The sequence below is a fragment of the Palaemon carinicauda genome, chromosome 10 (assembly GCF_036898095.1).
Source record: "Palaemon carinicauda isolate YSFRI2023 chromosome 10, ASM3689809v2, whole genome shotgun sequence".
NCBI classification, from domain to species: domain Eukaryota; kingdom Metazoa; phylum Arthropoda; class Malacostraca; order Decapoda; family Palaemonidae; genus Palaemon; species Palaemon carinicauda.
The window spans coordinates 158,627,220-158,640,647 of NC_090734.1; the positions used below are offsets into that span (position 1 = coordinate 158,627,220).

Consider the following 13,428-nt stretch of genomic DNA (forward strand, 5'->3'; position numbering starts at 1 on the left):
ACCAGGTTGACATTGGTTGCTCCACTCTGGCCCGCGAGAGAGTGGTTCACAGAGGTACTTCAATGGCTGGTAGACGTTCCAAGGAGTCTACCTTTAAGGATGGATCTCTTACGGCAGCCCCACGTAAGGGATCTTCATCAAAGCCTCCCCGCGCTTCGTCTGACTGCCTTCAGACTATCGAAAGACTCTCAAGAGCTCGAGGATTTTCGAAGGAGGCAGCCAGAGCGATTGCGAGAGCTAGGAGAGCTTCTACCATCAAAGTATACCAGTCGAAGTGGGAAGTCTTTAGAGACTGGTGCAAGTCATCATCTATTTCCTCTTCCAGTACCTCTGTAGCCCAAATCGCAGACTTTCTCCTACATCTGAGAAATGTTCGCTCCCTCTCAGCGCCCACTATTAAGGGCTACAGGAGCATGTTGGCATCTGTATTCAGACATAGAGGCTTAGATCTTTCCAATAATAAAGATCTCCAAGATCTCCTTAAGTCTTTCGAGACCTCTAAGGAGCGTCGTATGGCAACTCCTGGATGGAACTTAGACGTGGTCCTAAGGTTCCTAATGTCCGACAGGTTTGAGCCATTACATTCAGCCTCCCTGAAGGATCTCACCCTCAAGACGCTTTTCTTAGTGTGCTTGGCTTCGGCTAAAAGGGTCAGTGAGATCCATGCCTTCAGTAGGAACATCGGCTTTTCCACAGATAAAGTCACATGTTCACTTCAGCTTGGTTTCTTGGCCAAAAATGAACTGCCTTCTCGTCATTGGCCTAAGTCATTTGATATACCTTGCCTATCAGAGATCGTAGGCAACGAGCTTGAAAGAGTACTGTGTCCAGTTAGAGCTCTTAAGTTTTATTTAGCTCGTACCAAATCTTTACGAGGTGGATCTGAGGCCTTGTGGTGCTCAGTTAAGAAGCCATCATTGCTTATGTCTAAAAATGCTTTGTCGTATTTTATTAGATTTTTAATCCGAGAGGCTCATTCTCACTTGAGTGAAAAAGACCGTTGCTTGGTTAAGGTTAAGACGCACGAAGTAAGAGCTATAGCAACTTCCGTGGCCTTTAAGCAAAACAGATCTCTGCGAAGTATTATGGACGCGACCTTTTGGAGAAGCAAGTCGGTATTCGCGTCATTTTACTTAAAAGATGTCCAGACTCTTTATGAGGACTGCTACACACTGGGTCCATTCGTTGCAGCGATTGCAGTAGTGGGTTAGGGTTCTACCACTACATTCCCTTAATTCCAATATCCTTTTAATCTTCTCTTGAAATGTTTTTAATTGGGTTGTACGGAAGGCTAAGAAGCCTTTCGCATCCTTTTTGATTTGGCGGGTGGTCAAATGTCATTTCTTGAGAGCGCCCAGATTATGGGTTTTGATGAGGTCCTGTTGTATGGGTTGTCGCCCTGGATACTTCAGCTCCTGGGAGTCTTTCAGCATCCTAAGAGGATGGCTGGGCTTCGTGAGGAAAGCGGACTAACAAGGCAGAGTAATCGTCAGAGTCAGCTTCCTTACCAGGTACCTATATTTATTTGGGTTTTGTTATGATATAACTGTCAAAAACTCTAAGCATATACGCCTATATTATATTAATACTGGTCTCTACCCACCACCATGGGTGTGAATCAGCTATTATATATTCACCGGCTAAGTTTAATATTTAAAAATGATATTTTGATTATAAAATAAATTTTTGAATATACTTACCCGGTGAATATATAAATTATAGGCCCTCCCTTCCTCCCCGATAGAGACCCAGCGGAATGAGAAGAACTGGAGCTGTTTACATGTATATGCGGTATCTGGCCGATAGTCGGCGCTGGTGGGCACACCCGCTACCTTCATGGCGATCGCTCGCGAGTTTTTGGGAATCTGTCGAGCCGTCGGAGATGTCAGCTATTATATATTCACCGGGTAAGTATATTCAAAAATTTATTTTATAATCAAAATATCATATTAAACCAACTTCGAAAGAGAAGCGATACGAACACCAATCGAGTTTAGAAATCAGTAATTTTATTAATAAAATTAGTGTTTTTTAGTAACTTTTCTGTACGATTCTTAGATCATGGTACTGAACTTTTTGTTGAATGTTATTGAGTAGGTATCAGTCTTGGCTAGTTCTTGAAATGTTTAGGTAGGAGTCCAGGAATTTTGTTGCTATTTGTATAAAAGTGCCATAAACTTTTTCATTAATGTGGGTTATCGTTCTTTGGAAAACAATTTTTAATGGGGTTACAAAGTTTCTGAGAAAAATTTCTTTTTTTTTAAATTTTAAATAATTGTTTTACATAAGTGGGAATCATTATCTTAGCGTAGCAATGATGTAATACATGAGCTTTTTCCTCGATCAATGCCTGTTTGAGGATTACCTGAATGTAAAGTGCATGTTGGAATCAAAGCCTGGTGTTTTCAGTTATTTTGCTTCTATTTTCTATAGATTTTTTACCCATATTGTAAGTTTTCTTTTTTCAAGGAACAAATTAGTCTTAAAACTGCAGTTAAATTGCAACAGTCGTTTATTCCATCATGGTGAAAGTTTTTTTTTTTACTTTTATATACATTCTATATGCATGGTTTATTTTTCTGAATTTCACAGCAGGAATTTTCTTTGAATGGAGACCAGCCGTCATGCTTTCTTGATAATGCAACCTTGCAGAAATTATTTTAGTCCAGAGATATCCATTATCAAAAGAACTCTTGTTGGAAATGTTTTAATGCTATTTAGTTGTTAGAGTGCCATATGCAAAAATATTTCCTGTCTGCTTTTTTCCAGTTTCCCTTGTGGTTTGTATTGATGGAAAATCATGTGGGCGGAGTTTTGGTCTCAATTGAATTTAATTGTGTCACTGGGAGGCTTTTAGTTAGATTTCGCCACTCGTTTCTATCTTGAGCTTTTAAATCAATACTTCTCCATTCATCATCTCCAACTTCACGCTTCATATTCCTCAGCCTTGTAGGTCTGGGTCTTCCAACTCTTTTAGTGCCTTGTGGAGCCCAGTTGAAAGTTTGGTGAACTAATCTCTTTTGGGGAGTGCAAAGAGCATGACCAAACCATCTCCATCTGCCCCTCACCATGGTCTCGTCCACATATGGCACTAGAGTAATCTCACTTATAGTTTCATTACTAATCCTGTCCCGCCATTTAACTCCCAATATTCTTCTGAGGGCTTTGTTCTCAAATCTGCAAAATCTGTTGGATGTTGTTTCATTGTCATACCATGACTCATGTCTACACAGTAACACTGAGGTCCTTTGCGTCAATAGGCGTAGGAGGAGTTATGATGACTGGGAGGCTTTACATGTGTCCTGTAAACATTGCTTGGTTCATTTATAGTTGTCCTTTCCATAAGCAGAAGACACAATTGAACTCTTGTGTATTGCTATGGGACTGCTGACTTTTTTTTTTTTTTTTTTTTTTTTTTTCTCAAGTACTGTACCTCAGAATATATTTTATTTGTATTTTATTTAGGAATTGAACTCTGCATCATTATACATATTTGTTATCATTGCAGTATTGACTTCTTAATTTTAAGGTGCCATTTTTAGTAATTTGTTTACACTGCATTCCTGTTTTATTATTTAATCACTTATTTTAGATAACCTTTTATAATAAATGAACATGAACAGTATTCCAATTTGAAGCTGATTGCTTCATCCCACTATTGAAGTGTTCTTGACATACTGAATTTTTGAGCTACCTGATTCAGGAGCAAATTGGGTTTAATTTGGAATGAATCTTATTGGTGCTCTGAAATATTCTTTAATTGTTTCTATAAAAGGAGTACAATTTGATTCCTCTTTTATTTTCATAAAACTTAATGAGGTACAATTCTCCAGTACAATTTCTTTTAGGGAGTAGGTCTTCTACCAAAGCTGCGTGATTTTAAAACATGTTTTTGGCATTATTGTAAGGATGCCAGATAAGGGATTTTGACAAAGGAAAATTCTATTTCTGTTCTCAACCTGTGTCGCTCCGTGAAATGCTCCTTATAGCACCATTTCTAAGGTATAAATACTGCTAAATATACCAGAGAAAAAGTTGCATGGAATGCCAGGAATAAACCCAGCTCGCTCACCCTTATAGGGTGTCGGTATAGTAACTGGGGCATGTTAAAACCACTACCAGAGGTCCCTTACCAATTAGTCTTCTCCTTCCTAATTAATTAATCAGTCAATCAATCAATCTTTGGCATTGTAATTTGTTGACATTTGTAAGTTTTAAATGATTTTTTTTTTCACTATTTTTTCTGACCAGTACTTTAATCTGTTTCCATAGCATACTGCAACAGTTTTACTGTTCTCTACTTTTCTCATTACCAAGCAACTCATTTCCCTTGTATGTGAATATGATATTTTTTTTTCCAGTCTTCTGGTTCTATCACTTCCATTTATATAGTAGACAAAGAAGAAGAAGAAGTTGTAGTTCTGCTCAATTCAATAAGAGATGGTTCTCCAGCTGTTGTGAGCAGTTCAACCATTTTAATGTTCCTTGCTCTTCTCCACTTTTTAAGTACTAATACCTCCTTCGGGTGTCACTTTCTTTGTTGGTCTCTGTATGGCAAAATCTTCCTGTTCATATCCAGTCAGTATAGTTTATATTTTTTAACTTGTTAGTCGTAGACAGAAGTTAAGATGTAATTTTTTTTTCATGGAAATTTTGTTATTTTATGGGAATAGTTAATTAAGATATTTTCTTTGTCTTCACTTTGCAAAGCTGTTTTTCACAAGATCATATCTACATTTTATGAGGTGAGGCAGAACCTTCTCGTTGGAAGTATTAATTGATTCTAATCACCTTTACAGTAAATTTGTAGCTTTAAAAATCACTGTACTTTATCTGGTATAGGTACTGTTCTTGTATATGATGATGCTTATTGTACTGTATAAGGGATAGAGGGACATACACTAAATTCTTGTCCTTTTTTGTCATTTATAGATACTTTACTCTCGTCAAATGTATATCTGCATTTTTTCCTTTATGGTAGAAGGTAGGTAGTTCATCATGTCATACCATTTAGGGCCATGCTTATTGACAATAAAAAGCTTATAACTTTAGTATCTATGTAGCTTGGTAAAGATATTTCAAGTTTTAACAAAAAGATGCTAATGGTATCTTTTTTTTCTCACTGGTTTATCAAACTAGATTTCTCGCTACATAAACTCCAGAGCAAATTGGGATCTAATGTCGGTGAGGGGCGCTTTGGCTTTGTGCATGACATTTTTTATTACGGTAGTAGGTGTACGGAGATTTCATGTTTTCGTGGTTGGAGCACCTTTTCATTGTAGTAGTAAGATTGCATGGCTTTAGGTGCTTCAGGCAAAGTTCACAGCATTTAAAGGATATTTTCTGTCTTATTTTACAATTTTTTTCTTTTATGAAACTTATTTATTATATGTTTATATTTTGTTGTGTATGCTTACATTGAATACTTGGCTTGTATGACTTTTAATGATTTAAATTGCTAATGTGTATAGCTGTGTCAGTCGTGAATGATTATTGCTTGGTCAGCATTTCAAATTTTGTTTGCTCAGACACGAATACAAACCTTCGTTCCTTACATAGGAGTATGACTTCATCAAAGCTGGAAACAGTGCTGTTAAAACTTTCAACGCAGTGTCAACAACCATATAGGTTCTTGCCAGTGAAAAGCAAGGAAGCACAGGGCCTCCCTCGTTCACTCACTACGACTCCACTTTGATTTCAGCAGTTGGTGGAGACAGACTTGTGTCCCCCTCTGGCTGTACACTGGAAAAAAGTTCCAGCTTTATTCTTGGTCTCTGTTTCCAATTGACGCTGTAGCATCTATTGGAATATTGCGCTTTGAGTCGGGAACTTGATTTTTGCAGGGCCGCAGATATCTAGTTCCTTTCAACTCCTTAGGTTGGACAAGGGTGAAAGCTCATCCATCTTGCCTCCTTGGAGGTACATTTCCTCGAAGTCCTTTAGCCTGTCCTTCCTGGGGTAGCATTCAGGCGAGCGTTCTCCTAGTGCGCACTCCACCACTCTGAGCTCGCTCAATGCAAGGACAGGTAAGCCCGGGGAAGCACTGGAGCGAATGTTCCCCCAACACATTCACCCTTCGAAGTGAGTTCTTACCTTCAGCAATTGCTCAAGTGGTTTGTTTGTGACCGATCGCTCACTTGTTTGTTATCAATCATATACTATATTCTTGATAGATTGATTGCTTGATTTAGAGTTTTCTGGCATCCTGATATCGAAGGTCATTGACGTCGATATAATTTGTTATAAATAACGAATGAAAGGAAATTTAATTTAAAAGCATTGAAAGCAAGGATGTCCTTATAAAAGCTGAATAGCTTTCAGATGACCTGCTTTTGATATAAAAAAATACTGCTAGCATTGTACAACACATCGTGTCCAAGAATCATCGCAAGGATGAACCTGCCATCCTCACCTCGAATGTCAAAGAGATGTATGTTTTTCAAAGTGCCAAAAATGAGGCATTCAGTCAACAAATGCCTCATGATCGGTTATACACCCTCTCGCTTGTCTGCCCACGGGAGTAACACTTCTAACCTCTCATTTTCTTCCGGCTAATAGTCTGAAGTAAAGAAGTGGGTTAGTTAATAGGTGAAAGGTGAATGAATCTTACACATAACCTGAGCAGGAACTCAGTTTTGTTATGCAGAAATAAAGGAAAGGCATTTAATTCCCAAGGGCCCTATCAGGCATGTTGCCGATTTAGTAGTTACACTTAGGCACTCTTTTTTCCAGCTGTCACTTGCTGGGGCCCTCTTTACCTTTGGCGTGTAGCCCTGTTGCCTCCCCCTTCTACTCCCTGTAGCTTTTGCTATCATTTAGTCTTTGGATGGATAGTAGGGATACGCGCAATCACACTGATCATGTTCTGTCAGCTCAGTCTAAGGCCGGATACTTACCCCTTAAGGAAATTGTAACAATACATGCAAGCTTAGCATATCAACTTGATAGGAGCGGCATACGAAAGGCCATAATGTCCCACAATTTTTGCCTCCTCCTCTATGGGTGGGTTTCCTCTTATGATGTAACAATATGTGGGAGGATACGTATAGCCTGGATAGAAGAGGGATCGATCATACGTTGGAGCTTTGACTTGGGACACATAGCTTGCTCACATGCCTCAGCATGCGCACTAGTAGGCTTACCCGCTTTCACAGGAAGGTCTGCTCCACTCTGCTCTCTACCGTTGACAGGTGTCTGTGTCAGCCCGCCAAGTGTGATTGCTATCGTGCTTGCCTACTTGTATGTTCTACTTGGCCACCTCTACTTTGCATTCACTCACACACTGTGGAGGTTGTTCTACCTTGTATAGCAGCAGCGTAGGCTCCTGCTTGCGCACCTGTGTCACACCTTTGTCACTTGACCAGCACAACTCCCCTTGTTTGTGCTCGTCTATGATCAGCTGAGCTTATCTCATCAATGGGGGATAGCATGCGAGTCAACAGGTGTGTTCTTGCTAGGCCTTTGTTGCATTAGGAATCAGTGAAGGGCGCAGCCCTTCGGGAAGAGGTACTGACCATAGTAGAGAGGACCGCTCTACAAGTGTATGTGACAGATTACCAGACTTCTACCTTCAACAGTACCTTCAGCTTGTGGTAGCAAACAGAATATAACAGTTCAGGATGTTGTGGCATGGGTCATCAACAGCCCCACGGTGTTCATCAGGAACTTCTCTCTGGTTTTTAGCCTAGGACCCAAGCAGATCTTGGTATACCTTGGCTCAAATTAGACAGTCTGAGTGATTGTCCCTTTTCACAGGATTGCTTATGAGGTTGCAAGAGCTAGCTCTTCTGTTTTAAGACAATTCTCTTGGCAAACCCATCAGTGACAAGGGCTCTTGAGACACACAGCCTCCCTCTAGCGCCTATTTCCGAACAGTCGACTTCAGATACAATCCGTACAGCAGCAATGTAAGGCCTATTAGTTGCAAAACAAGGTTCCTCCAAGAATGATGTTCTGATAGAAGAAACCAAAGACAGATCCTGAGAGGTGGCTTTTTAACACCAACCTCTGCAGGTGTGCAGACTTTCTGTTTTCCCTTCTGGAACTTAAGATGTTCACAGACACATTAAGGTTGAGAAGCCCCATCGGCTCTAACACGAAGTGTCAGGTCAGTGGTCCGGAGTAAATCGGAATGCCTACATCAACATGCTAGAGTTAATACTATTTTGTGTCGCAGAGCTGACCCCTTCGTAGCTTGCAGAGAATCTGTCTAGCAATCATCCAGCCGACTGGTGGTTCACCCGTCATGCCGCTACTGTCTTGCGAGACTTGTTGAGTCTACGGCGCGAAGGGGACGGTGCATGTATAGCGTGCAGTGGACGATGCATGCTTGGCAGGTGCGGCTTTGCTTTCTAGGGGTAAAGATCTGGCTTTGGATAGAGAGCAACACTCTCCCTGTCAACTGGCTTCATCTCGGGCAAAAAAAATAGCTTATCAGACAATCTGGGCAGGTAAACTCAGATAGTTAGGATCCAAGTGGTTCTTATATCCTTAGACAAGAACACATTGGCTTTAGGGGGCTCCCCAACGGTAGACCTTTTGCGTTGTCCCTCACATGGAAATTCCCGGTAACATTACCGAAGGTGACGTTTAGAGGGTGTTCCTTGACATCCTTGGGACACTCGATGGCTGCGCCTTTTCCCCATTTTAACAGCAGTGTTTCCAGGTTCACTAAAGTCATACTCCTATGTAAAGAATAAAGGTTTGTATAGTTAGGAAAAATGCAAATTACTTCAAAAAATTTTCATTCAAAAGACATAAATTTGACTTTCTATCCCTTACCTAGATTGTAATGTTCAGTTATGGTGTTGAGAAAAGATTCAAATGAGCTGCAGGAAGATTGATCAGATCATCATCTTGTGGGGGAGCCTTTTGAATCTCCTATGGGTTGTTGTTTCTGGACTTGTGTTTTAAAATTATACATCATTTTTTACGTGGTATTTCCCCCTTTATTGTATTCTTCATCACTTCATAATTGATAATTTACTGTTATGCAATGTTACTCTTGTTTCTGCTCAATTAACCATATTCAACAAAATACAGTGAGCATTTTTGCATTACCGTTTCCATTTTTATTAATGTGTAACCAGACAATGTTCAAAAGATACAAGATGGTTATCCAATTGATGGTGGGTTTGTTTTGATCTGAGCTTAGGATGTCTTCTGGTCACTTTGGATCCAGGCTATGATTGTGACGATGATGTCATCACTAGCTACGGTCTAGCTTGGGAGACACTTTCAACATCAGGAGCTTTGTAAATATGAGTGTGAATGAGACTTGGGAGAGGTATACAGTTATCTGTGAAAGCCAGGCCAAGTTCAAGCAATTACTTAATTTACCAGCCTCTAACGAGGTGGAAAGAATACAGTCGGGTCTGTTACCAGGTGAGTGATATCACAAACCATTCAGGTGGACCCAGCATTGAGCAACATAGACCTGGACAGGAGAGAGTGAATGAAGTCAGACACTAGAAACTGGAAGAGGTGGCTTTAATTTGTAAGCATTTAAATACTTGTAAGCGGCGAGAGATTGAAGGTGTCTTTCCATGAATATCTAATCTGGCATCTTAAGTGTATATGCAACTCTCAATTAGAAGTAACCTGATTGGCATTAATGTCAGTTGTTTTGTATGAATGGATCGAGTGACAAGGAAACATTCAAGTTAACGACTTCATGGCCAGGGGGGTTGTCTCTCTCTCTCTCTCTCTCTCTCTCTCTCTCTCAGGATTGGTGCAGAATGAAACATACAAGCCCTTTCTGTTTGCTGGAATTTATAAAAGCCGGATTGTTTACGCTTTTACAGAATGTCTAGTCATGTTGAGAGACTGCTCTATTTTTGTAGAATATCTGTGGTGGATAACGGGGGAGAGTGGGCTGTGCCACCCTAGCAATACCAGCCGAACTTGGTTGAGTCCCTTGTCAGGCTGGAAGGAACGTAGAGAGTAGAGGTCTCCTTTTTGTTTTGTTTTATTTGTTGATGTCGGCTACCCCCCAAAAATTGGGGGAAGTGCCATGGTATATGTATGTATGTATCTTTCTATTGTCTTGTTTGTTGTCAAGATGATTACAAGATTACTACATACATACATATACCAAAGGCACTTCCCCCAATTTTGGGGGGTAGCCGACATCAACAATGAAACAAAACAAAAAGGGGACCTCTACTCTCTACGTTCCTTCAGCCTAACCAGGGACTCAACCGAGTTCAGCTGGTACTGCTAGGGTGCCACAGCCCAACCTCCCACATTATCCACCTCAGATGAAGGTTCATAATGCTGAATCCCCTACTGCTGCTACCTCCGCGGTCATCTAAGGCACCGGAGGAAGCAGCAGGGCCTACCGGAACTGCGTCACAATCGCTCGCCATTCATTCCTATTTCTAGCACGCTCTCTTGCCTCTCTCACATCTATCCTCCTATCACCCAGAGCTTTCTTCACACCATCCATCCACCCAAACCTTGGCCTTCCTCTTGTACTTCTCCCATCAACTCTTGCATTCATCACCTTCTTTAGCAGACAACCATTTTCCATTCTCTCAACATGGCCAAACCACCTCAACACATTCATATCCACTCTAGCCGCTAACTCATTTCTTACACCCGTTCTCTCCCTCACCACTTCGTTCCTAACCCTATCTACTCGAGATACACCAGCCATACTCCTTAGACACTTCATCTCAAACACATTCAATTTCTGTCTCTCCATCACTTTCATTCCCCACAACTCCGATCCATACATCACAGTTGGTACAATCACTTTCTCATATAGAACTCTCTTTACATTCATGCCCAACCCTCAATTTTTTACTACTCCCTTAACTGCCCCCAACACTTTGCAACCTTCATTCTCTCTCTGACGTACATCTGCTTCCACCCCACCATTTGCTGCAACAACAGACCCCAAGTACTTAAACTGATCCACCTCCTCAAGTAACTCTCCATTCAACATGACATTCAACCTTGCACCACCTTCCCTTCTCGTACATCTCATAACCTTGCTCTTACCCACATTAACTCTCAACTTTCTTCTCTCACACACCCTTCCAAATTCTGTCACTAGTCGGTCAAGCTTCTCTTCTGTGTCTGCTACCAGTACAGTATCATCCGCAAACAACAACTGATTTACCTCCCATTCATGGTCATTCTCGCCTACCAGTTTTAATCCTCGTCCAAGCACTCGAGCATTCACCTTTCTCACCACTCCATCAACATACAAGTTAAACAACCACGGCGACATCACACATCCCTGTCTCAGCCCCACTCTCACCGGCAACCAATCACTCACTTCATTTCCTATTCTAACACATGCTTTACTACCTTTGTAGAAACTTTTCACTGCTTGCAACAACCTTCCACCAACTCCATATAACCTCATCACATTCCACATTGCTTCCCTATCAACTCTATCATATGGTTTCTCCAGATCCATAAACGCAACATACACCTCCTTACCTTTTGCTAAATATTTCTCGCATATCTGCCTAACTGTAAAAATCTGATTCGTACAACCCCTACCTCTTCTAAAACCACCCTGTACTTCCAAGATTGCATTCTCTGTTTTATCCTTAATCCTATTAATCATTACTCTACCATACACTTTTCCAACTACACTCAACAAACTAATACCTCTTGAATTACAACACTCATGCACATCTCCCTTACCCTTATATGGTGGTACAATACATGCACAAACCCAATCTACTGGTACCATTGACAACACAAAACCTATATTAAACAATCTCACCAACCATTCAAGTACAGTCACACCCCCTTCCTTCAACATCTCAGCTTTCACACCATCCATACCAGATGCTTTTCCTACTCTCGTTTCATCTAGTGCTCTCCTCACTTCCTCTATTGTAATCTCTCTCATTCTCATCTCCCATCACTGGCACCTCAACACCTGGCACAGCAATTATATCTGCCTCCCTATTATCCTCAACATTCAGCAAACTTTCAAAATATTCCGCCCACCTTTTCCTTGCCTCCTCTCCTTTTAACAACCTTCCATTTCCTTCTTTCACTGTCTCTTCAATTCTTGCGCCAGCCTTCCTTACTCTCTTGACTTCTTTCCAAAACTACTTCTTATTCTCTTCATATGACTGACCCAATCCATGACCCCACCTCAGGTCAACTGCCCTCTTTGCCTCGCGTACCTTGCGCTTTACTTCCACATTTTTCTCTCTATATTTTTCATACTTCTCTATACTATTACTCTGCAGCCATTCTTCAAAAGCCCTCTTTTTCTCTTCAACTTTTACCTTCACTCCTTCATTCCACCATTCACTGCCCTTCCTCATGCTGCCTCCAACAACCTACATCACATATTTTCAGTTACAGCTCCCATGAAAACATTAGTGAAATATTGTACTTGTGTGTAAATAAAATTTGTGTAACTAAGCATATTGAACTTAGGGGACTATGTTGGATTCCGTATTTTTTCATTTGGCCATTAAATGAAGTATAGTACAGTATGGAGTTGTGGATGTATCTCTTGATTAGATATTCCCTCGAGTGAGTGTGACAACATGGAAATCCTTTTGAGTACTTTATAAGGAATAAATAACTGACATGTGATGAGTTCACTGGAAAACTGCAAGTACAATTGAATGAGTAAAATCATGAAAAGGAGTACACTTATTATAATCTTGGAAGTACCCTAAATTTCAATTACTTTTTGTTGCCCTTCATAATCTAAATCCTGAATATAAATAATGTCCTGCACAATCAATTGTAATAAATGTCTCCATAGCAAATAACACTGAATTATTCTATTATTGTATTGAGCGTTTCGGAAGTTTTAATGTAACTGATAGAAATGATATCTAGTCTATCTCATATAAGAATTTTTATGGTTAACTGTGTTGTAGATGAGTTTTGTTTGTTAAAGCACCTTTCTTTAAATAATAGTGAAATGGTAGTTTAAAGAGATTAAGAATATTCTTTTGTGTATGAACAAAACTTTTTTATTTAAGTGTTCATAAATCACACAACAACAGCTTTTTGTCTTACCGTTTTCATGCTGCAAATGCCAGTTTCATTCCGTAGATGTGTAATACTGCTAAGTGTTCCTCGTGCAGTATTCTCTTCCTGCTTCCTTCCTTCCATCTTCCTGTCCAAATTCTATGAAATACTTCATTGTATAACTTGAGATTTCCCCACAGTGGCTTCTCGGTGCTAAATAGCTTACCCAGCCCCTGTTGCTAGACCATGTATCCCAAATTCTACAAAATGATCAGTTACTTTCTGGTTTTCTATCAAGCATAATATTTTTTTTTTTCAAAGAAAACAATGACTGAATCTAGTTGCTTTTAGATTCTCTACCGATTAAAAACGTGCAGATGATGGTTTAAATTCAGATCACCTTGTGTTTGGGTCGTACCCCATGTGTTAAATTTGATGTTGGTATGACTTGGTTACTGTATGTAT

The 13,428-nt window shown here is 40.2% G+C and overlaps 1 protein-coding gene across 2 annotated transcripts in view; it reads left to right on the forward strand.

The window, feature by feature from the left end:
• The window catches only part of LOC137648912 (glucosidase 2 subunit beta-like), a 100,301-nt gene that overhangs the window by 51,310 nt on the left and 35,563 nt on the right, over positions 1-13,428 (forward strand). Inside the window, exon 7 of one of the 2 annotated variants that reach the window (XM_068382099.1) lies at positions 5,140-5,184. The exons of the other annotated variant lie outside the window; for it this stretch is intronic. Within the exon in view, the coding sequence (XP_068238200.1) occupies positions 5,140-5,184 (45 nt within the window). The remainder of the gene's footprint in view (positions 1-5,139; positions 5,185-13,428) is intronic. 2 annotated transcript variants of the gene reach the window in all.